General features: G+C 33.0%; 1 protein-coding gene and 1 long non-coding RNA gene across 7 annotated transcripts in view; one reads left to right on the top strand and one right to left on the bottom strand.

Moving 5' to 3' along the window:
* COP1 (COP1 E3 ubiquitin ligase) overlaps positions 1-24,765 on the top strand; it is a 214,678-nt gene that overhangs the window by 31,253 nt on the left and 158,660 nt on the right. For 3 of the 6 annotated variants that reach the window (XM_036918080.2, XM_036918082.2, XM_036918079.2), the window contains exons 4-7: positions 2,409-2,485; positions 3,162-3,281; positions 13,775-13,843; positions 24,246-24,305. In XM_036918080.2, coding sequence (XP_036773975.1) covers positions 2,409-2,485; positions 3,162-3,281; positions 13,775-13,843; positions 24,246-24,305 — 326 coding nt within the window. The remainder of the gene's footprint in view (positions 1-2,408; positions 2,486-3,161; positions 3,282-13,774; positions 13,844-24,245; positions 24,306-24,765) is intronic. The other 3 variants (XM_036918081.2, XM_036918084.2, XM_036918083.2) reach the window with 3 other exon arrangements.
* Positions 20,722-22,630, bottom strand: LOC130684948 (uncharacterized). Its single transcript, XR_008999361.1, has 2 exons — positions 21,966-22,630; positions 20,722-21,797 (listed from the first exon to the last, which is right to left on the bottom strand). It is a non-coding gene; the product is annotated as an uncharacterized LOC130684948 (long non-coding RNA).

Here is a 24,765-nt window from a genome sequence, read left to right as displayed (position 1 = left end):
GAAGCTTTAGCAATAGAAATGCATTGTTTGTTCTTAGTACTGTGGCTGTTTTGATCCAGAGAATTATAATTATGGATATAGACTATCCTTCAAGCTCAGCAGTACATGAGACTTCTTGGTAAATGGGATGAGGTATACACATGTAAAGTACTACAGTTACTTAAGTTACAGTTTTTATTCAAATGATTAATTTTGTAACTGGAACATTAAACTATTATTTACATACTTTTCTTTATTCCCACTACATTATTTCAAACTCCCTCCTTTGTCTTCCGTGGATTGTAATAATAATTTTGCTTGTGAGATAACATACCAGGCTCTTCAGAATCAGGTTCCAGTTTGTCTATATTTATAAAAGCCTTAGTTCTTAGCCCCTGTTAATGATTAACAAAATCACTCTGACCCTGTGCTTCAGCCACATTGATTTTTTGTTTTAATTAAGGTATCATTGATATACACACTTATGAAGGTTTCACATGAAAAACATTGTGGTTATTACATTCACCCATATTATCAAGTCCCCCCCATACCCCATTTAAGTCATTGTCCATCAGTGTAGTAAGATGCCACAGAGTCACTACTTGTCTTCTCTGTGCTACACTGTCTTTCCCGTGACCCCCCCACACACCATGTGTACCAATCATGATACCCCTCAATCCCCTTCTCCCTCCATCCCCACCCTCTGTCCCCTGCCCCTCCCCTTTGGGAACTGCTAGTCTGTTCTTGGTGTCTGTGAGTCTGCTGCTGTTTTGTTCCTTCAGTTATGCTTCATTGTTATACTCCACAAATGAGGGAAATCATTTGGTACTTGCCCTTCTCCGCCTGGCTTATTTCACTGAGCATAATGGCGTCCAGCTCCATCCATGTTGTTGCAAATGGTAGGATTTGTTTTCTTCTTATGGCTGAATAGTATTCCATGTGTATATGTACTACATCTTCTGTAGTCATTCAGCTACTCATGGGCACTTAGGTTGCTTTCATATCTTTCAACCACATTGATTTTAAATCATCCTTCTCTTTATGACTGTATGCTCACCCCCACAGCAATACACTCTTAACTGAATTCTTTTCCATTTCTCTTTCTCTTTAATGAATCTCTGCGTACCTGTTATGGCCCTATTCTAATATCACCTTCTATGTGAATCTTGCTTACTGACATTTTGATTCCTCCTTGTTCTGTGTTCTTTGTAAATCTATTTTGATGATAGTACTGATTATTGTGTTATATTACAACTACTGGATCATTTATATATATATATATATATATATATATATTTCCTACTCTGAGTTGCTTGAGTCTTAGATTGAGTCTTAGACTCTGAGTCTTAACATATCTTTGAATCCCAAGTCTTAAATACCTTGGAGATCCTAGAGTGGGTTTGGCATCTCTCTGGTTTGTTTGAAAGTATTTATAGCTGGAAAGTATTGAATAGTTAGATTTATTTCCCAACTCTTGTCTTGTGCTACATGTCACAATGAGTACATTCCTTATGCCCTAATTATCCCCTCATCTCTAAAATTGAAAGCCTGTAGGATAATGTCTATAAATTAAAGTGCCTAGTGCTAGTTTTCCTTTTCTTTATAAGTTTTTAAGTTGTTATTGTTGTAATCAGTTGGCTGTTAAAGACAGAAAAATCCCATTAAAATTACTTCTATCCCCAGCATGTGCTTTGGTTCTTCAGCTAGATCCCTTCAAGATTGCACTGTGGCTTTCCAGATATCATCCCTTAATGCAGGCAGGAAAAAAACTCGTTTTCCTTTTATCCTTCTCTTTCTGTAAGACAGCATACCCCTCATTGGTCAAAACTAGGCCACATACTGATTAACCCCAGTCACTGGCAAAGGTGTGAATGACTAGATTGGCTTAAATTAGTCAAGAGTCATACATGGGGCTGGGGGTCATCTAGCTTCTCTGAAAGTACGTGGGAGTCTAAAAAAAATCCCGTTATTAAAGAAAAAAAAAGGTAGGATTATTTTTGGATAGGTAACTTACCATGTCTGTCATGATGAAATCTATAAAAAGTCAAACAAGAAGAACAAACAAAAAGCTTTAGTGCTTTTTCCCTCAGAATCAAGCATTAACATCAGAGCCTGGGACATTCTCATACAGTGAAGAATTGCCTCTCTAAGTACCAGTCATGTAATCAGTGAGACATGTACAAGGAAGTGCATATTCTGAAGAATTCTGTAGTAATGGTAGTAGAAATAATAATAATAGTTATAGTAGTAGTTATAGTAGTAGCTGCGACAAAACTTTCTAATTTGAAATAAAAGCTAGCATTTTTTGCTTAGCATCTTTTTAATTGTTTTTTTTTTTTAAAGTAAAACATAATCTAACAGAACAACTACATGGTGCATTTAACAAAAATACACATTATGTGTGCTTTTTGTTTTGTTTCTGTTTTCAGTGAATGAGCTCATTCTCAAACAGAAGCAAAGATTTGAGGAAAAGAGGTTCAAATTGGACCACTCAGTGAGTAGCACCGTATGTTTCAACTCTTACTATTTTTTATCAACTTTAATTTGTGGTTTTTATTGGCTTAATATTAATGAGATATTAAAGCTTGGCGTATTATTGATTTTTCTTAAAGGATATTTAAGATTGTTCTTCAGTAAAGAACATTCTTCACTGCATTGTCTCTAGTGATCACCTTAAAAGGTGTGGTGGGATCACATTGAGTCAGAGTTGACTGAAAATACAAGATATAAAGGATTACATAGCAAGTGTGAAACTCTGGGTGGTAATTTGGGAAAACTATTGAAAGATTCTCTATTTAAGAGGATTACCCTCAAATTATTGTGGCAAATGAGCTTAAATTAATAATTTAGCAAATACAAAGTTAAGACTATGGCCAGACAAATAATTAAAATCCAGGCACTTATTTTAAAGGGAATTACATCTTTAGAAATGCTAAGTTGACATTTGTCTTAAATATGCCTTTCATATATCTGCTATCTAAATTCATTTAAGAGAAAAATAGTGTTTATACTTAGAAGGCAGTGGGAAGCCACTAGCTGGGAAGGAGTAGGTTAGAACATTATGGTATGTTTTGATATCTGTCATAAACATATTAGCAAGTAGCAGTTAAACATTTGTTGTGGACTATCTAAAACGATCTTCTTAGGGAAGTTACTTTGTTTATTCTCTTCTTCATTTTTAGAATGGTCACAGGTGGCAAATACTTCAGGATTTGTTGGGAACTGACCAAGATAACCTTGATTTGGCCAATGTCAACCTCATGTTGGAGTTACTAGTGCAGAAGAAGAAACAACTAGAAGCAGTAAGTGGCAGCTGAACTTCACAGATTTTATTTTAAATGGTATTCTTTATTACATTGAAAAATCTAGAAATCTTTAAAAATAATAGGGTAGTTACTAAGTCTATCCAGTTGTATTCAGCAAGAAATGTCTACAAGGTATCACTTCTAAAAGATTCCTCTTTTTCAAGTAAAGAACAAATTTTTTATAACTTAATTGCCATGGCCCAGTGTGTTAACAAATGCTGAGTGTTAAGGAAGATCATGAGAAAAAGTTTCATTTTAATAGGGAATAATTATATTGGCCATTTTTTTCTTCAAATGAAATCTTCCTTGCCATATCTTCATCTCTTCGCATATGAGATTTAGAGGAGATTATTTTTATCTACATAAAATCTTCCCATTGAGCATCTATTGGCAGCAGCAGTCTTCTTCTTTTTTTTTTTTTTTTTTAAATTTTTTATTAAGGTATTATTGATATACACTCTTATGAAGGTTTCACATGAGAAAACAATGTGGTTACTACATTTACCCATATTAGCAAGTTCCCACCCATACCCCAATGCAGTCACTGTCCATCAGTGTAGTAAGATGTCACAGATTCACTATTTGCCTTCTTGGCAGCAGCAGTCTTCTATGGTTCAATTAAGGACATTCAGAAAGATGGAAATTGGAACTTAATGTATCCTGTTTCATATGAATAATGTAAATAAATGTGAAATTGCATTTATTTCATGTAAATAAATGTAAGCAATGCATAAAATGAATTTGCATGTATTAGTCATGAATTCAATATGATTCATTATAAGCAATGCACAGCTTAGCATAAATGCCCACCCTAACCTGGCTTAAGCAAAAAAGTGGGTGTTTTTTGGCAGGATAAGGAAGTGAGTAGGCCACACACATAAAAAGGAAGAGCTTAACAACCAAATGTTGGGAAGATTGGAACCAGGGCCTCTCTGGAAATTCTAAGGAAATGAAATCAGGCACTTGAATGTTGTTGGAATTCTTTTTTTTGTCCTCTTGTGTCAGTTTCTTTGGGACAGATCTGATTTTCTTTTCTTAGATTTTTATCACATGGTAGATAATGTGGACACTTGGACTTCCTCGTTTATATTTATTGTTTTTTTGATAAGGAAGAAAAGGGGCTTTCCAACTTCAGTTTAAATTCTGTGGGTAAGTTCTGATTAAAGGTGAATCTGGATCCCACCTAATAGAGTGGCAGTTGTTTAGTAGGAGAAAGGAGTAGATGAGGTGGAGCTTAACAAAATGAGTCTCTCATGCTGCATCTTTCTGGGGGGCAGGGTTGGTGGGAATTTGTTCTGTGTATTTTTTGGGGGGGCTTTATCCTATATTATTTTTCTTTCAGTTTTATTGAGATGTAATTGATACACAGCCTGTGTGAGTTTAAGGTATATATCCTAATAACTTGACATACATATATTATGAAATGATTACTGTAATAAATTTAGTTAATATCTGTCATCTCACTAGATACAAGAAAAAGAAGACAAAAAAGAAAAAATGGTTTTCCTTGTGATGAGAACTTTTAGGATTCACTCTCTCAGCAACTTTCAAATATACCATATAGTAGTGTTAACTATAGTCAGCATGTTGTACCTTACATCCTCAGTACTTACTTATATTATAACTGGAAGTTTGTGCCTTTTGATCACCTTCATCTAGTTCCCCTACCTGCTGCCACTGATAACCACAGATCTGATCTCTTTTTCCATGAGTTTGGTATTTTGCTTTGATTTCACACATTCCACATATAAGTGAGATCATACAGTATTTGTCTTTCTCTTGTCTGATTTACTTCACTTAGCATAATGTCGTCAGGGTCCATCCCTGTTGTTGCAAAGGGCCGTATTTCCTTTTTATGGCTCAGTAGTATTCCATTGTATGTATATAAAATGAATACTCCACATTTTTATCTGTTCAGGCATCGATGGATTGTAGGTTGTTTTCATATCTTGGCTATTGTAAATAATACTGCAATGAACATGGTGCAGATATCTCTTTGGCACAGTGATTTTTTTTTTTTTTTTTTAGTTTCAGTTGGATGTATACCCAAAAGTGGAATTGTTGAATCATAGTGTAGTTTCTATTTTTAATTTCTTTAGGAACTTCCATACTGTTTTCTATAGTAGTTCTACCAATTTGTATTCCCACCAACAGTGCACAAGGATTCTCTTTTGTTTGCATACCAACATTTATTATCTCTTATCTTTTTGATGATAGCCATTCTAACATATGTGAGGTGATATCTCATTGTGGTTTTGATTTGCATTTCCCTAATGGTTTGTGATGTTGAGCACCTTTTCATGTACTTGTTAGACATTCTAATAGCTTCTTTGGAAAAATGTCTATTCAGGTCATTTGTCCATTTTTTTAAATGGATTATTTGGGGTTTTTTGCTATTGAGTTAATATGAACTCTTTACATATTTTAAATATTAACCTCTTATCAAATACATGGTTTGCAAATAGTTTTTCCCATCCCACAGGTTGCCTTTTCATTTAATTGTTTTGCTGTGCAGAAGCATTTAAGTTTGTTGTAATTCTAATTGTTTATTTTTTATTTTGTTGCTCATGTTTTAGGTGTCATATCCCAAAAATCATTGCCAAGACTCTCCTTTGGTTTTAAATACGGTTTTCTGTTAGTATCTGGTATGTGCTAAGTGTTATGTTAAGGGCAGTAGAAAAGACAGGATTCTGCTGTGTGTGTGGGTGGGGAGGGGAGTTAAACTAAATTAAGTAAATATTTTCACATAGTGATAAATGATATAAAGAGACTTTGCTGTGATAGGTTGAACATATGCAGTTACCTTACTCCCTTAATGCTATGAAAATGAGAGTAAAAGTGCTTTAAAAAGTCAGAAGAATGGGAGAAGAGACAATGACAGCAATAGTTTATAAGCTATAAAGGAGGTGGCCAAAAAGTAATAACTAGTAGATTAGATTGAAGAAGGTTGAATACTGAGACAGCAGTAGGGGAATAGCTAAGAACCAACCCTATTTATGTTGTGGAGCAGAGGCCTTGGAAGAGAGCATTACTTACCTCATATAATAAAGATTAAAAACAGGCTGATTGGTTGAGAACCTGATTAAGAAGCAGTTGGAATCCTGATCCCTCCCTATACAACTCACAGAATTATTCTCCCTTTTCTACCTTTTCTGTGATTGCTAGTGAATTTTTTTCCCCCCTGTGTTGGTGGTAAAAGGCCTCTCTGGGATATTGCACAACAGGCACACTTAAAGATGTGGTACCTTAGAAGATAGGTAAGTTTACATACTGAATGTGAGATGTGTTAACGTTCTTCTCATCTTTTGACATATCATCTTTGCTTGCTTTTTGTGTTTTTGTCTTAGAATTGAAGAAATACAGGTATCTTATTTTTAGATCACAGATCCTTTTGTCTTATTTTTTTGAAGAGGGAGCCAGCTCAGAAGCAAACTTCCTATGATAGGTTTTTATAGCTTTTTTATATTACTGTTTTCCTATTTACTTTGCATTATTATTTAACTTGATGAATATTTCCAAGATGCAGAAAATTATTGAATATAATGAAATTCTTGACATACCCCATCTCAGTTTTAGCAGTTATTAACACTTTGCTGTGTATGTCTTAAATCTGCCATTTGAGAATTAAATTTTTTTTTGTATTTAAAGCCCTCTCATCTCATTCTATTCTCCCAAACTAACCACCACATGAAGTTGGCAAGGATTCTTCTCAAGTGTGTATGTGCTTTTCTTTGGTGTATTTGTATCTGCAACCATACAAAGTATTTTGTATAGTTTAGAAGTTTATGTAGAGAGTTTCATAAATAGTTACCTACTGACATATGGCTCTTTGCTTTTTGAAGTTCATGTTGATAAATATAGATCTAGTTTATTTTAACTTCTCTATAGTAATCCGTTTCATGAACATATCTATTCCTCTATGATAGATGTTTAGGTTCTTTCCAGTTCTTAGCTACTATGAAGGTCAGTACTGTATTTAATATTGCTGTATGTGTCTCCTTGTGGTCATATATATATATATACTTAGTGATTTAAGCAGTGGAATTCCTGTTCATAGGGTTTGCATGCTCATTTTAACCTTAATAATTACTGCCAAATTGCTCTTTTGTGGGTTTGTATCATACCAACACTTGGTATTTTCTCAATCTTAGTTTCTGTCAATCTGATAGTTGTCACATGCTAGTGTGTTTTTTTGTGCGTGTTATTTTGTCATCTTTTTTTGCATTTCTGTGATTGCTAGTGAAAAAGAGAATTTCTTCATTTGTTTGGCTATCTTGGTTTCTTATTTGGTGAATTACCTATTCATATCTTATACCCATTTTCCTAATGGTTGTTTTTTTCTTACTGATTGATAAGAGATCTGTGTGTGTATATGTTTTGGATATTGCTTATTTGCCAAGTATGTATTTTGGTAATTGAATTCTAGGTGAATTGCGTCATAGTCAGACAATGTGGTTTATATGGTTTTAGATTGGTAATTTTTCATGATCCCATTTTACTTGCTTTGTTGCTTTATCAGCTATAACACTTTGTTTTGTTTTTTTAGTGGTTGCTTTCAGGTTTTTAATATACTTATTATTACATTGTACCTTCAAGTAATGTTATTCTACTTCATCTGTATTTTAAGAACCTTGCAATAGTATACTTCCATTTTCTCTCTCTTGGCCTTTGTATTACTTTTTGGCACATATTTTATGTCTGTATACGTTATAAACACCACAATAAATTGTTATTAAGTTTGGTTTCAACAGCAAATTATATTTTACGGAGATTTTCAGAAAGACCTAGATTTGCCCATATATTTACAATTTCCCATACCCTTCATTGTTTTGTTTTCCATTCATTCTTTTGAATTTCATTTGTAATTTTCTTCTGCTTGAAGGAAAACCTTTCCTTAGTGCAGATCTGGTGATGAATTCTTTCAGCTTTTGTGTCTGAGGAAGTCTTAGTTTGCCTTTGTATTTATTTGAAGGGTACTTCCAAATAAGTATAGAATTCTAGATTTTTTTTTTCATTATTTTAAAGATGTTGCCCTATTGTCTTCTGTCTTGCATTGTTTCAGATGAGACTTAGTGTCACTCATCTCTTGTTCTGGGAATGAAATGTTTCTTCCAGTTTAAGTTCTTTTTGTGATTTCAAGCATTTTGATTTTTATGTGTCTTGGTATATTCTCATCCCCTTTTTCTTGTTACTGGGGTTCTTTGAGATTCTGGGACCTGTGGCTTTACGGTGTGTATCAGATTTGGAAAATTTTCAGTCATTATTTTTTCAAGTATTTTTTGTCTTCTACTTTGGGAACTCCAATTACACATCTGTTAGGCTGGTTGAAGTTACTTCCACATATCACTGATAAAAGGCTCTGTTCATTTAGTTTTATCTTTCCATCTAGTTCATTCTGGGTAATTTCTATTTCTGTTGTTAAATTCACTGATCTTTTCTGTCTTCCATGTCTCTCCCTAACATGTTTATGCTTTACTGTATTATCTAGAACATATATGTATTTATAGTAACTCTTTTATTATCTTTGTTTACTAATTCCATTATTTGTCTCATTACTATATCTGCTTTTATCGATTGACTTTTCCCCTTACGGGATGTATTTGTATTTGCATGCTTATTAATTTTTTGATGGGGTGCCAGAAATCGTAAATTTTACCTTGTTTAGTTGCTGGGTAGTTTTGTATTCCTTTTTACATTCCTGAGTTGTATTCTGGTATGTAGTTAAGTTACTTGAAAATAGTTAGAATCTCTTGATGCTGGTTTTTAAACTTTGTTCTGTTAGGCCAGAGCAGATTTTTATCTAGGCTAATTTTGCCCCACTAATGAGGCAACCTTTTTGAATCTTTTACCTGATGTCTGTGTATTTCAAGGACTCCTGAGGAAATGTAGTATTTCTCGTCCTTTGTCTGAAAGCCATTGTTTCATATGACTGACCTGCTCTTTTGTTGTTTTGTTGTGGATTCTACCCTTCTCACTGCATTTTAGCCACATGCATAATAAATTTAGTTTGTACACATTTGGTTCACTGAAATTTTATTGAGGTTTTTGTTATGGCCCAGTATATCACCTGTTTTGTTAAATCTTCACTTGCATTTGAAAACTGTGTATTATTTGTTGTATTGCATTATAAGTGTTGATTACGTAGAGTTTATTAGTATAATATGTATCTTTTTCCTCCTTGCTCTATCAGTTACTGATAGGGGTGTGTTAAAAGTACAGTTTTGGTTGTCTGTTTTTTGTTATTTTCTGTGATTTTTGCTTTATATATTTTGAAGCCTGTTAGTAGGTACTTATATGTTTAGGATTGTTATATCTTCTGGATGAATCGTCTGCTTTATCATTATGAATTTTGTTTATCACTGGAAATATTCCTTGTTCTGAAGTCTGCTTTTATATTTTCTGATGTCAATATAGCCTTAGTAGCTTACTTATGATTAAATTGCCTATTGCATATCCTTCATCCTTTTACTTTCATTCCGTGATTATCCTTATATTTTAAAAATGTGTCTTTTAATAGTGTGTAGTGATTTTTTAAACACCATTTAAATTTAAATTTTAGTCATTCTGTGAACTACTTAATATTTTCACTTTTTAGATATGCTCTTTGTGATTTGAAGCATGTTTTCTGAAATTTTTCAGGGGTTCTTTTACCTTCTTTTTATTTAATTTATAAATTGGGTGTTTGCATCTTCTTTCTATTTAAAATTTTTCTATAAATTTTTTTTCAATATAAAATTCTGTTCCAGGCAAAGACAAGGTATATCAATATAGCAATATGATAATGGATTTTTAAAATTTCCCTCCAGTACTGCAGCTTTTGGTTCATAGCTCACATTGTGTTCAGTGCAAAGAATTGGGAACTACCTGACTTATAAATGTTTGTTTTCTAGTCTTTACTTACAGTAATTCACTTTTAAAAATATTATTATTATTTATTGCCTTATTTTGTTCCAGAGACTTTCATACTCTAGGGCTTGTATCAAGGTAAACTTCTGGCTGGGTAAAAGGTATATCTTATTCCCCACCCAACCCTCCATCTTTTTAACCCCTTTAAAGGATGAAAAGAGAAATTTTTAAAGAAGATGTTGGAATTGAGAACTGGAGTGATACCTGGTGAGCCCATTAGTTTTAGGAAAGATAAATATCAAAGATTGGGGATTCAGGAATTAATTCCCTTAAAATCCCTTGTCTGCATATACTTTGGAAGATCTACATGCACCCTCAGGTATACTGTACCCAAATTCGAAGTAGTTAGTCATACTACCAGAGGTGCATTTAGAATGTTTTTTTTGGACATTAGATTTAAGGAAAAGTATTGATACAGAGAAAAGTTATCACCTAAATAATAGTAACCCATAAGATACAGCAAAATGACTCTTGTTTATGAAATGTTACCTGCTTATTATATGGATGAGGAATCTGAAGCCAAGTAGGGGAAGCACTTAAAAAGTTCTACAGGGTCTTTAGATTAGTATCCTAGAACTCTGACTTTCTGTCATACCTGGAAAGTCTTCTTTCTCTTTACTTTTCTGCTCTACTCCTTTTCTCTTCTCCCATCCTCTCCCCATTGTTGCTTTCCCTTCCCTTAAAAAAAAAACAAATCCAAGTAATAAATAATCCTGATTTACAAAGTCATATGATCTTACAAGGTTTATAGCCAAAACCTGCAGTTCTCAATTCTATCCTTGTCCCTTAAATTAACTGTCTAGAAACTATCTTTTCAACTTTTATTTGTTTCTATTTACTTCTATATTTCTCAGTCACACACCTGTGTTGTTCCACTTGGAAAGTCTCATGCAAGGAAACAGTTATTCCCTCAAGATTCCAGTTGCCCTTATGTTGAGAAACTATTGTAGAGTTAGTTGCACTTGGGAAGATGAACTCATGGTAACTAAACTCATAAGGGTTATATTATTAATTTATAGTGAAATAAGATCAGTCAGACTGCATGTTTTCAGAGATCTGACCAGTGTATTTTCATCCAGTGGAAAAGTTATCTAGAATGCCAAATATCTTTACTAAACCATGGAATTGGAACAAATACTAGTTATACAATTCACATGTTTAATTTTATTGGGATCTGATCAAAGAATTGCTTCCATTTTCATATTAGGGATGATCGTACCTGATCTTCAGATTAAAAGTGAAAAGAATAGGAAAATATAGAAAACCAATGTTTTATAAGAATTTGAAGCATATTCCACTTCATATGGCAGACATTCTCTCTTTTGGAATGGTGGAATACAAAGCAGAGGGAGGCAAATATGACAAAATTTGCTGTATTGGAAAGAGAACTATAAAAGAATAAGATTCCATGTTTTTTTCTTTTTTCCTATGTGATTCTTTCCATTCTTTCTCTTACTCTAGTTTCCTCATCTAAAAATTAAATAATTGGGCTAAATAATCATTATCATTTTTGGAAGCTTTGACAATGTAAGAGATGTTTAGAGAATTAACTTCTTGCACTTCTATTTTTAGTTATGGGCCAAATGACTATTAGGCATTACTTCCATGTTCAATTTCTAAGACTGTTCTAGCAGAACATTATATGAATAAACATTTTGATATATATAATTGGCTGTGCTCTTTCCATTTTTAAGCATTCTCTCTTTTCTCCTCCACTATTTCTTTTATATAGTTTTGTTTCATATTTACATATGAAATTATAGTTTCCTAAATTTGCCATTTATCTTCTTTCTTGAAGTTACTTCTTTAAAGAAGATTAAACTATAGAAGAAGGTGATACTTACTGAATTCTTGGTGTAAGTAGTTGTTCCCAAGTTTCCTTTGACCTTGAAGCTTTGGGACATTTTTCCCCTTCTTTCTATAGATTAGTTGCATTTTTACTGTATTTACATTTCCTGCTTGATAAGTGGAAACAAAGTATTAAACTTAACTACTTTGAAGATAGTTTGTATAGTTCATTTACACATGAACTATGTTATATATTAACAGTTTGGGTTGTGTATATTCCTGTTGTATTAAGATGTGGTCTTTGCTTTCTAGCCAAATGATCTATATACAGTTACAGATAATCAGTGTAAAGGAGTCCCAAGAAAGAAATGGAGGATCCTGGGATACTTGGTTATCATTGTTGATATACAGAGCCTCTGTGAGTTTATTCAGTGTGGTAGTTTAACTTCTCAGGGAAGTGTCTAAGGTCTAATAAATATTACTTTGCTATGCAAAAAAAATGGACTTTTAGATCTTCATGATATAAATGTATTCAGTTCAGTTTGTTAATTGGAAGATCCTAACGTAATTGTCAATTCATATTTGTCCTTCCTTGTCCTTACTGTCTTAATTAGTTCATTGCTCTATTTTGCTTCTCATCCTTTAAAATGCAAAGATTGCTTTCTTCTCCTCAAACGGAGTAGAATCCGGGAGTGGGTATGGGATGAGGTGGTCATGCTCATTTGTAGTATGTGTAGTGTCTTAGTGATTGTTCAAATTTTGCTTGGTTTATCCTTATCATCGGGACTTATTAAACATAAAGATTCCTGGAATCTTTTCTAGATTTAGGAAGCAACAGAATCAGATGAAATCTTTTCCAATGTCTGTTTCAACAAATGCCTATGACAATTCTGTTACACAGCCAGATAGATGAAAGTTTTATTAATCTTATTTATTTAATTTGGTTTGTTTTAGAAGTGCTCTCCTGGGCTGCTTTATGCTTTGAAAATATGTATTAAAAAAATAGAATTATATTTGTTTGAAGTTATCTCATTATTCAATTTTTAGCTTTTAGTATTCTTTTTACATTTATTTATCAGGTACACTTGGAATTTCTTTGTTCCTTGTGTAAATTTTAACAGAAAAAGATATATATCTGTAATCTTATTTTTTGATATCTGGAAAATGCCAAGCTTATAATCATTCATCTGTTACATCAGTGTTTCAGTTACCAATTTGGGTTATTTACTCCTTCCTCTACTTGATTATATTAAAAATTTTCTGAAATGTTTTATTTTAACTGAACTCTTCTATTGAAATGTATTATCTTTCACATCTGTGTGAGTAGGTAATAACCAGAAGTAGTAAATTTAACTTCTGAAAGGTATAGATTTCTTTCCAGTCGTTATGCATCTTACTCCCTGCAAATGAAATTCTATGGAAAATGATTTTAGTGTCTGGAAACTATGATGGCTCCACTATGATTTTTGTCTGTTTGTTTTATTAGTTTGGTTGGAGAAGAGAAGGTTAGGAGAGAGAACAGAATTCCCATTTCCCAATAAATAGCTTTTTCACTATGGTAGATGAATTGTGGAATTTGAAACAGCTATGTTTTAAAATTAGTTTTAGTTAGTTTTGGGAAAAATGGCTTGCTTTAAAAATTCCAGTTAACAAAGTTGAAAACTGATTAATTAGAAGTAATAGACTAACTTGAATGGGTGCTTAAAGTTGCTTCATGCTGTTGTACTATGGTGTTAAAGAAAAGTTTGAACTCATAGTTATATTTTTAAAAGAACAATTATGATTTTCTATTATAGGAATCACACACAGCCCAACTACAGATCCTAATGGAATTCCTCAAGGTTGCAAGAAGAAATAAAAGAGAGGTATATTATTTTGTGTGTTTTACATAATATTTCATTTACTGTTATGACTATTCCCACTTTTTCCTCATTTTTGTAAAAGCATTTCAGGCTAAAAAGTTCTCTTTAAACATTTTTAAAGCATGTGAGTTTTCAGGAGTTTTTCTTAAGCTTTGATATTTTAACTTCTTTTACCTTTACAACTTTGTCACTTTAAAAATCTCTTTATGAAGATGTGTCAAAATTCTATAGGATTAAATATAGTGACTTATCTCAAAGCTATAAAGAATAGAAAATAAAACTATCAAACAGCTGCCTACTCTTTACCATGAAAAGAAAACTTAGGAAAATGGAGATATAAAGCCTTAAGTAGAGAGGGTTATGATTTTATGGTAAAAATGCATGCCAGGGGTAAAACAAGAAAAATCATAGCTACCTATTTAGAACTTGGAAAATACAAGTTATACAGTTAAAAGATAATTTTTATTAACAGTTTTATAATCAGTATGTTCAGATTTAATGTTTATGAAATTCTTGTCATTTCACAGTTGAACAAAGTATGAGAAAATCAGAGGCGAAATCCTGTACTGTAGGCAGCATGCTAAAATATTAACATTGGAAGCTGTTTTATATTTAAATTCCTACCTGTCTTCAAATCTTATATTTTTACCTTGAGCTGTCTAATTTGGATATTTCTTACTCATTAAAAAATAATACATATAACTCTATTATGTGCTAGGTTCTAGACTGTCTTCATTTTTCTTGAAAATAAAAAGATGAGGGATGTTTTTATTTTGATGAAGTACTTTCAAGTGCACATTGACCGAACCTTACATTATCTGAGTTTTTCCCCCTTTTTTTTTGATTATTCCTGATGTCTATTTTTAGCTTTTTCTTACTTTGTTCAGGTTGGGTTTTTCTGTATTATGCTGTTGTTGATAGCTGAACATTCTTTATATGATTTATGACCGTATTTTTATCTTTAACTTTTGCTGAGTTAACAGTTGTGACTTTAGTATGTCTATTAACAAAAACATTATCTTCATTTAAATTTAAAACTGACTTGTTCGTCTTGGTGTATTGTTGTTGTTGGGTACTTGTTAAATTTCAGTGTTCATGAGAGTTACCCAAGGATCTTGTTAGAATCCAAGTCCTGATTAAGGCGTTCATGTTGCCGCCTAGTAAACTGCATTTTTGGCAAGTGCTAGGTGATGATGCTTTTGGTCCTTGGACCACATTTTGAGCAGCAAAGCTGAAAACTCTATAATAATGTGGAAATAAAATTATTAATTCATTATGTGCATTGAACATTTTTTGCTATAGAAATTCTTTTGGAAAAGTGATAATTTTCATATTCTAACATACCCTCACCATTAAAACAGAATGTGAGATTGTTTTACATAGTTTTACATGTTTCTTTCTGCCTTAGACTTTGAATACATTAAGGGTAAAATTAAATAGATAGGAAATTACCTGATTATGAAATGAGTAAATGAATGAATTAATAGTCTAAACATGAGGATATCTGGGGGTTAAATGAAATGGCTGGTCATTATCTGTGTCCTTAATTATTTAAGGTTTTCATTAGCTCCTGAGGTATTTCACTGCTTCTCTATGGGTCTATTAATTCTTGTAACAAATTGTTAGATTTAAAACTGTCTCACGTGAAAGTTCTGAGAAGGTTCTGAGATTTTTTACCCTACCAGCAAGCTGACAATTTAGCCTGCCACAGTTTAATAGATGCTGGCAAAAGACATGAGACTTTTGGGTTGGAGATAAAGAACTTTATTACTCATAGCACATCTGGAAGTATCAGTTTCATGTTTGTATCAATATCACTGACCCCCCCCAAATCCCACAGGGGCTATGTAGAGATGATCCCAAGTGGGTGCTGTATGTACAATGGATTTATGTTATAACCAAGGAACCCTGAGTTTAGGAAACCCTCGTCTTCTAAAGGGTTCTGCTGGCAAAACTGTCTAGTATTGCCCTGCAGAGGTACACAATTTTTATATATTGATCAGAAAACAAATCTGCCTTCTGTGTTAGAAGAAGTCACTATTTCTGTCTTGCCAGGGTGTTCGCTACTAGGCAAGCATCCTTGAAAAGATAATTTGGAACAAAAGCTTTCGCAAGATGAGCAGAACAGGAGAGATCAGCAGAGAATTGTTTCCCACTAGAGAGTTGTCTTCCTCCTGAAAGTAATTGTCTTTTCATTGATGTGGTGGCTTGTGGCCTCCAGTAGCACTTTCTGTGATACTGCCTTTGATAACATAGCTCTTAGTATCAGGGTTTCTATATTTTCTTTATAAAACATCTAGGTTAATTGTGCTGTAGAATTTTTCAGCTTGACTTTAGTTTGAATCTAATATGATCCTTGTGAATGATCTTTTTTCCACTTGGACCATATTTTCTTACTATGGTAAGCAGTTTAACAAAGAAACATACTAATTCCAAGTAGTTCTGGATATTGGTTGCCTTTTTTTACTGATTATACTGTCTTTAATACATTTTTTTTTTTATCCATCATTGAGTGATTTTGAGTATCAAGTTAAATATGGACTGACTAGGAAGCAAGCTGCTACTTTTGAATTTACTTTCTTAAGATTAACATTCAGACTTTGAAAACTAACTTTGTGATTTCCTACTTCTAATTGGGGGTATGAGGAGTCTTAGTTTAGACATTGATGTATACCAATCTAAGAAGTTAAATCGGTCTTTCAGTTTTAACATACTTTTTATTCCAATATCACATCTTGCTAGTATTTTAGGGTTATTAAAGTCAATATTTAATTTTCATTTTTGATTTATTTTTCCCTACTGACTCTCTTTTGAATATTAAGAGAACAATGTGCAGGGCACATAATAGGCTTTTGTATTAGTCATCTACTTCTGTATAACAAGTTACCTTCAAATTAAATTGTTTAAAACATTTAAAGTCTTGGGTGAGAAATAGTGGTGCAGTGTAACTGAGTGCCTTGGCTCAGGGTTTCTCACCAAGCTACTATCTAGGTGTTGGCCAGAGCAGCAGTTATCTCAAGGTTTGACTGGGATTAGGAACCCTTACAAGCGTACTCACTGGTTGTTGGAAAGAGATACCAATTTATTGCCACATGAACTTCTTCATAGGATAGCTTACTCCATGGCTTCTGTCAGAGGGAACAAATGAGAAAGGAAGAGAGGGTTTTGAAGATAGCAGTCTCATACTTTTTGTAACTAATCTTAGAAGTTATATCCTAACTGTGTGTGTTTGTCAGAAGTAAATCATTAGATTCAGCCCACAGAAAGAGAGGGTATTCACACACAAGGGTATATACTTTTGGACATTTGTGGTTATCTGCTTTATTTACTAGAATAGGACAGTTTTGTAAGTCTTTGTTTCTTTTTGGTTTTGTTTGAATTATAATGAATTGAATTTTGCAGTGCTTTTTTGTGAAATAAAACACAGAAGAGTCTGTAAATTTATAGTTTAAAGATTCATAGTTGAGTGACCATGCATGTGATCACTATTTTGATTAAACAGTAGATTATTAGAACCCCCAGAGCTTCCTGCCCACATTTTCCAGATTATAGCCTTTTTCCTTGCCTGTTAGGTAGTCAATATTCTGATATTTATGGTAATCACCCCCCTGTTTTTCTTTATTGTTTTGATGCTGAGTATTTACAAGTCTGACTTTCTTTGAACTTGAATAAATGCACTTCTGCAGTATGTAATGTTTTGTTTTTATCTTTTTGGCTTAGTGTTAATATTCATGATATTATTGTATAAGGCTATAGTTGGTTTAATTTTGTCACTGTGTAGTATTCTATTATATAAATATACCCCATTTTGTTGTTGATGGACTTTTGAGTTGTTTTCAGCTTTGGGCTATTCATAAAAAAATGCTACTATCTTATGATGTATTCAGGTGTATATATGCATATATATCTGTATGGCATGTATGGTAGAGGTGAAAGTGATGAATCATAGTATATATATATATATCTTCACATTTAATAGATAATGCTAAACTTTTTCTGAGCACTTGTATTAGTTACTCTTCCTACAGGCACTGTATGAGTTTTCTGTTGTGCTGTATTCTTGTCAGTATTTGGATTAATAGACTTCTTTAGCTAATCTTGGGGGTATTTATTGTTATCTCTTTGTGGTTTTAATTTGCATTTCCTTGATGACTAATGAGGTTGAGCACCTGCTAACTATATATTTATTGGCCGTTTGAATTTTTTGTGTATGTGTGAAGTACTTGTTTAAGGCTTTTTGCATCTTTTCTATATATGGTTAATTTTTTTAAATGGTTTGTTGTTTATGTATTCTAGACAGAAATTCTTTGTCCTATCTATCTGTCTTTAACAATTATTTTTCCCCTCTAATTGGGCTGTTTTTTTCATTGTTTTAATGATGTCATTTGATGAGCAAAAGTTTATCTTTAACAGTCAAATTTACTAGTCTTTCCTGTTAAAATTAGTGGCTTTTGCCCTGAGGTCAGGAAGGCATTTTGCTATATTACCTACTTGAAGCTTTATTCTTTCATTTTTCACTTTTAGATCTGTAATATACTTGGAAATGTATTGTATATAGTATGAAGGATAGGAAACTTTTCATATGGATATCCAGTTGTCCATGCATCCGTAATTAAAAAGTCCATCCTTTCCCCATTTTTCTTAAGAACCACCTTTGTGTTACAGCATGTGTCCTTGTATGTGTGAGTCTATTTCTAGGCTCTTTTCTGCTACACTGATCTATTTGTCTTTTTGGCAATACCACTTTATTAAAAGTACTAAAACTTTAAGTTATTCTTCTTCTTTAGGAAAGTCTCAGCTGTATATGGCTCTTTGTATTTCTAAATTTTAGAACCAGCTGGAACATTTACATGGTGATTAAACATAAACCTGCTGTGATGTTTATTTGGATTACTTTGACTCTACAGATCAGTTTGGGAGACTATATCCTTACAATATTGAGCCTTCTAACACATGAACATGGTTATTTCACTCTATATATTCAGGTCCCTAAATGCCTTTCAAAATTTTGATATTTTTCAGGGTATTATTCATTCACATTGTTATTTTAGATTAGTTCTTAGGTCTTCAGTCTTTTTTTATGCTATTGTAAGTGTTGTCTGTATCTTCAATTTCTTTTTCTTATTATTTGTTGCGGATATATAGAAATACAGTTGATTTTTTATACGGACTTTTTAAAATCCAGCAACCTTAAACTTTCATTAATTCTAATAATTTATTTATAGATTTTTTTGTTTTCCGTGTACACATCATCATTTGTAAATAAAGAGTTTAGTTACTCCCTTTATGATCCTTGTATCTTTTATTTATTTTTCTTGTCTTACTCTGCTGGCTAGGACATCCGGTACAATCATGAATAGAAGTGGTGATAGCGGGGCAGCCTAGTCTTGGTCCTGATCTCAAAGTGAAAGCTTTCGACGTGTCACCATTAGGTATGATGTTTTCTGTAGGTTTTTTGTAGGCACTTTTGTCACTCAAGGAAGTAAATTTCTATTCCCAGTTTCCTAAGAGGATTTTTTTCCCTTTAATCATGAGTGCAAGTTGAGTATTCACCAACATTTTTGTGCGTCTGAGATAATATGAATTTTTTTTCATTCTGTGAATAATTACATTGGTTTAACATTAAAAAGTCAATCAACTTTGCACCTGGGGTGACCCACCATCCTGATTTCCCTAGGAGTATCCTAGTATTATCACTGTACATTCTGTATTCTAGGATACGCCACCAGGACAGTTGTTCACCCTACTTGCGTCCCTTATTTAAACTGAATGTGGTTATGATGTATATCCTCTTCTATATTGTTTGGTTTGCTGATATTTTATTTAGGATTTTTGTCTAGTGACATTGGTAATTTTTTTTACACTAATCTTGTCCAGTTTTGCTGTAAAGATTGCTAGTTTTATCAAGTGAGTTAGAGAATATGCCCTCTTTATTTTTCTGGAAGAATTTATGTAATCTAGGAAGCATATCTTTGCCAAATGTTTAGAGAATTTGTTGGAGAAGCTATCTGGACATGTTGTTTGCAGAAAGTCTATTGATTCAGTTACATGCTTATTAAGGTTTTTGTTTTAGGTAGCACTGCATTGTACTTTTTCTAGGAGTTGTCTGTTTCATCTAAATTTTCAAATTACTGGAATTGTGGAAGATTGGTCTTAATATTAAGATTTTAATGCTCCCAGAGTGTTTAGTGTTTAGTCATTCCCAACTTCGCTTATTGGTGCTATTCTTAAATCATTTTTTGCCAAGGATGTATTAGTTTTATGAGTCTTAGATAAGAAATAACTTTTGGCTTTGTCTATGTTCTCCATTTTATTTTTGTTTTCCATTTTGTTAGTTTATACTCTATAGTTTCCATCCTTCTACTTTTTTTGGTTTTATTTTGTTCCTGTTTTAATTTATGTACATATTATGATGCAGATTGTATTTTTTAATGTAGGCACTGAAGGCCTATAATTTTTCTTGTAGCTACATCTAAAGATTTTGGTTTGATGTTTGTTATTCCTTAATTAAAAATAGTTTCCAGTTCTCATTATAGTTTTTCTTAGGCCTGTGGGTTATGTAGAAATAAACTTATTACTTGGACATGGGGATTCTCTTGTTTTCTTTTTATTATAGATCTGTTATAATTGCATCTGTTATTATCAGAAATTACTTTGCATTTTATTTATTTGAAAATGATATTTGTACTATCTTCTGGTAGTTGGTTAAATTTTGAAATTTGTGTTTGAAAAAATGTGTTTTCTTCAGTTGTGCAGTGCAGTGTAAAGTTTATTGAATGTAAAGTGGAAATTTTCTGCATTCTTACTGAGTCTTTGTTTCTTGTTGTATCAGTTGCTGAATCATTATATTTGAGGTGAGTTTCTTATAGACAGCAGAGGTATTTTATCCAGTCTCCTAGACTCAGTCTTAATTGTGACTCAGACTGAGATTTAATCTTGCATTTATGTCACTTACATTTAATGTAAATCTTATGTCTTAAGCCCGCCATTATATTTTATGTTTCTTTTCTCTGTTTTGTTGCTTTTATATTTCTCTCCTTATGAGTTATTGAATGTGTTTTAGAATTCCATTTTGACTTATTTATAATGTCCTTGAGTACTTTTCTGTGTATAGTTTTTTAGGGGTTGCTCTAGATATTAACATTATATATTTGTAATATACCACAGTCTACTGTCTAAAGCTATTTGCTTTTAAATAAGCCATCTCAATATGCCTCCTATAGTCCTTTCATCTGGTCTTACTTGTTCTGTTTTCTTCTCAGTAAAAAAAAATAAAGTTGCTGTGGAAGGGCTGAATGAAGCCTTATAATTAAGCCTGTCATTACAGGAACTAGGCATTAATTGTGTATTTGTTTGTGGGTGGTAATATGGATGGTAAGACTAATTTGCATTTCATATGGCAAAATTTGCCTTTAGTAGTAACTCTCTTAGAAGAAATGTAAGTATACATGTGTGTATATATATTTTAAAGACTGTGTTTTTTAGAGCAGTTTTAGGTTTACAGCACAATTGAGAGGAAGGTATAGAGAATTCCCCTTCCCTCACATGTGTGTGGCTTCTCCCATTATGGACATTCCTCCCTAGAGGGTACATGCCACCGAGCCAGGCCCCCAGCTTCATGAGGCTAGAAGCTCCTTTATTTGGGACCCTGCCTAGTGCCTATGTATCTCTTCACATGGCTATTAACTTGTATAATTTACTGTATCCTTTATTAAACTGGTGAAAGTGTTTCTCTGAGTTATGTGAGCTGCTCTAGCAAATTATTCAGACCTAAGGTGGAAGTCCCTGGAACCTCCAATTTATAGCTGGTTGGTCAGATAACTGTCTGGGGCTTGCGACTGGCATCTGGAGTGGGGGATGGAAGGCAGTCTTGTAGGATGGAACCCTTAACCTGGGGAATCTGGTGCTGTCTCTGGGCAGATAGTATCAGAATTGAGTTGAGTTCCTGGATATTCTGCTGCTGTTCGAGAATTGCTTGGTGCTGTGCATAGGAATGAACGAACGGACGAATGAACCAACACACACACACACACGCGCACACACACACACACGCGCGCGCGCGCACACACACACACACACACACACACACACACACACACGAACACAAAAGGAGTTAAACTATTACTGAGGAAAAAAAAATAACTCCAGTTGATATTGGCTGTCTCTGGATGTTGATATCATAGATGTTTACTTTCATCCCTTTTTAGATGTATTTTTTTTTAAGCCATCATACTAAAGACTCTCAGCATTTGTTTAAATAAAGATTTCAGGAGGGGAGCATTTCAAGGTACTCAAGTGAAAACTTTGCTAAATTAGAGTTTAAGGTTACTAGAGTTGAAAACACCCGTGAGCCAAAAAGGCAAAAGCCTTCAGTGATCACGGTGGGAAATAACTGGGATGTTTATAGATGTCTAAGCACAGTAGCTCTACTTAGACTGAGCCAGACCAGAGTGGTTTTTTTATATTAGAGTGGAAGACTAATTATTGCAAGTGGCTGTGAAATGTAGTAGAATCCAATCCCCACCTGGTCCTATGAAACCTGGGGCATGAGAGAATTTATCAGTTGGCCAGCTTTTACTTGAAAGGTTCCCAAGACAGACAGTGTTTTTGAGGGAGACCAAGTTTTCAGTTAGGGTAGGAGTATTATGTGAAAAATTTTAGGGTGGAGGAAAGTTTATCAAAGCAAGTGGAAGAGTTGAAAGCATTTGACATTGTTAATCACACCCCGCACCCTCATGGTTTCCTATGTATATGTTTTCCTAGAATGTTGTCTTTTCTCCTGGTCTTGTGGCCACTGCTTTCTTGATGGTTTGCAGGGCTGTGCCTCCTCCTTTTGCCCATCTCTTAAATGTTAGTGTTCCCTACTATCCAGTTTCTGTTCTCATCTCTTCTAACTATACTGGGTGATGTGGGGTGATTTCATTTATTGTCATAGCTTCAGATTTATTACTTTCCTTTCTCATAGCTATTATGCCTTTGTATATATTATTATTTATCATGCTTATTCTGTCTTTCCCCACTGTTTTCTGCCCAGCAGAATTCTGTTAGTCCTTTAAGGCTCAGCCTTTTATTTAATTTCAGACTTAATTTCATTTTTCCAGTTGTCTTTCCCCTCTCCCTGAGTTTTCCCTCTAGGTTAGGAGCAGTCTTTGTTCCTTTAATTACTGTGTATACACCATCATCTTAATGTTTACTGTGATCTTTCAACTGTTGGTTTATTTGTTTGCCATCTTCCCTAGACTAAAATCCATGAAGACAAGGTCTATAGTTTCCTAAATCCTATTCTTTCTGGTGCTTAGCAAAATGATTAGGATTGGTGAATATTTGAATTAACAATCAATTTATATTATCAATTATGTATATATTGCCACAGAAGAGACAGTGCTAATATTAATAAACTTAAAATGTCTGTTTACCTGACCAGTCATTAAGGAAATGAAAGTTAAGTAATAAAGTACTGTTTTCAAGAAGCAGTACAGCATCATGCTTTGAAGAAGCATATAGACTTCAAAAAGGCTACCTTGATTTGAGCTCCAGTTCAGCCACTTGCTGAATGATCTTGGACAAGTCATTTAACCTTTGTGTACTTCATTTTCCTTATGTGTAGTAGTACCTATTTTAATCTTACAATGAGTATGACATAATATTTGGATTAGATTAAGACAGCCACTTGAATATACTGGTGATAGAAATTTTGTGTAGTGTTTTTGGAATGCAGTTCTATTTTTTATAATGAATATTTCCTATTTCTTTTGATCTAATAATTTCATTTTTAATAATGTCTTAAATTTGAAATGCAGATGCATAAGTTCCAGATTTACTTAGGGTAATTTGCAAACATCTTAAAGCTCTAGTAAGAGACAAATGGTTAAATATATCTTGAATGTGACAACAATTAAAATATTTGCATTTTAATGGCATGGAAAAAGGCCATGATGCAATAGGGAAGATATCAAAGATAAAACATTATCTTAACTATGTTTTTAAAAACACATAAGAGGGAAATGTTAAGATGCTAACTTGTGATTGCTTTTGGGTGGTGAGATCTAATTCTTATTTTTAAAATGGGTTAAAAACTGACTTGCTGACAAAGTAATTTGAAAGTTCTTTGATATCTTATATTTTTATTAAGTCATGTCATTATTCATCCTTCACATTTTTATCACAAGGTCATATTGTTGTATTAAAAGAAGTTACAACAATGTGTTTTCTTAAATATTAAGGCTTTACATTTACTTTTTAGCATAGAACTTGCAGCTCTTTTTGATGGCAGTTCTTCATCCCAATAGTTTACCCTCAGTGTCCAGTTTCTCAGAAATCATTTTCCAAATGTTAAGTTATTTTATGATCATGGTGATGCCAATGTGGTTTCGTTTAGGCTTTTTTTCCTCTCTTTTATCTACAGCAATTGGAACAGATCCAGAAGGAGCTAAGTGTTTTGGAAGAGGATATTAAAAGAGTGGAAGTAAGATATCAGGAATTTCTCACATCTCTAGAAGTTTTTCAGTCTCATAAAATTGTCACTTTTCCTTTAAATTGCTGCATTAAATTTATGGAGTTAGTCTCCATTATATGGAAAGTAACAGATGTTACTTTAATTTTAATGGCAAGTGCATTTTTGTAGAAAGTGCATTTTGAACACTTTTTTTATAATAAAAGGTACTCTAAATTTGTTTTCACAGTGTTTATTTCCATAATTTTTCTCTGGTAGATTGAAAAAATCATTCAGTTTTCTTGGTGTGTCGTCATATTAACTTAAATCAACTTCTGCAAAACCCTCAGTTACTACCATTAAAATGGTATATCAGAATTCCATTCTTTATTAAGTAAATAGTTTTTTACACATATCTGTTGTGCTAAGGTTAATTTAAAAAAGAGACAAGACAACACAATGCAAATAATCTAATACAGTTTATTAATTGAAA

The sequence above is a fragment of the Manis pentadactyla genome, chromosome 9 (assembly GCF_030020395.1).
Source record: "Manis pentadactyla isolate mManPen7 chromosome 9, mManPen7.hap1, whole genome shotgun sequence".
Taxonomy (NCBI): Eukaryota; Metazoa; Chordata; class Mammalia; order Pholidota; family Manidae; genus Manis; species Manis pentadactyla.
This window is presented reverse-complemented; position numbering and strand designations above follow the sequence as displayed.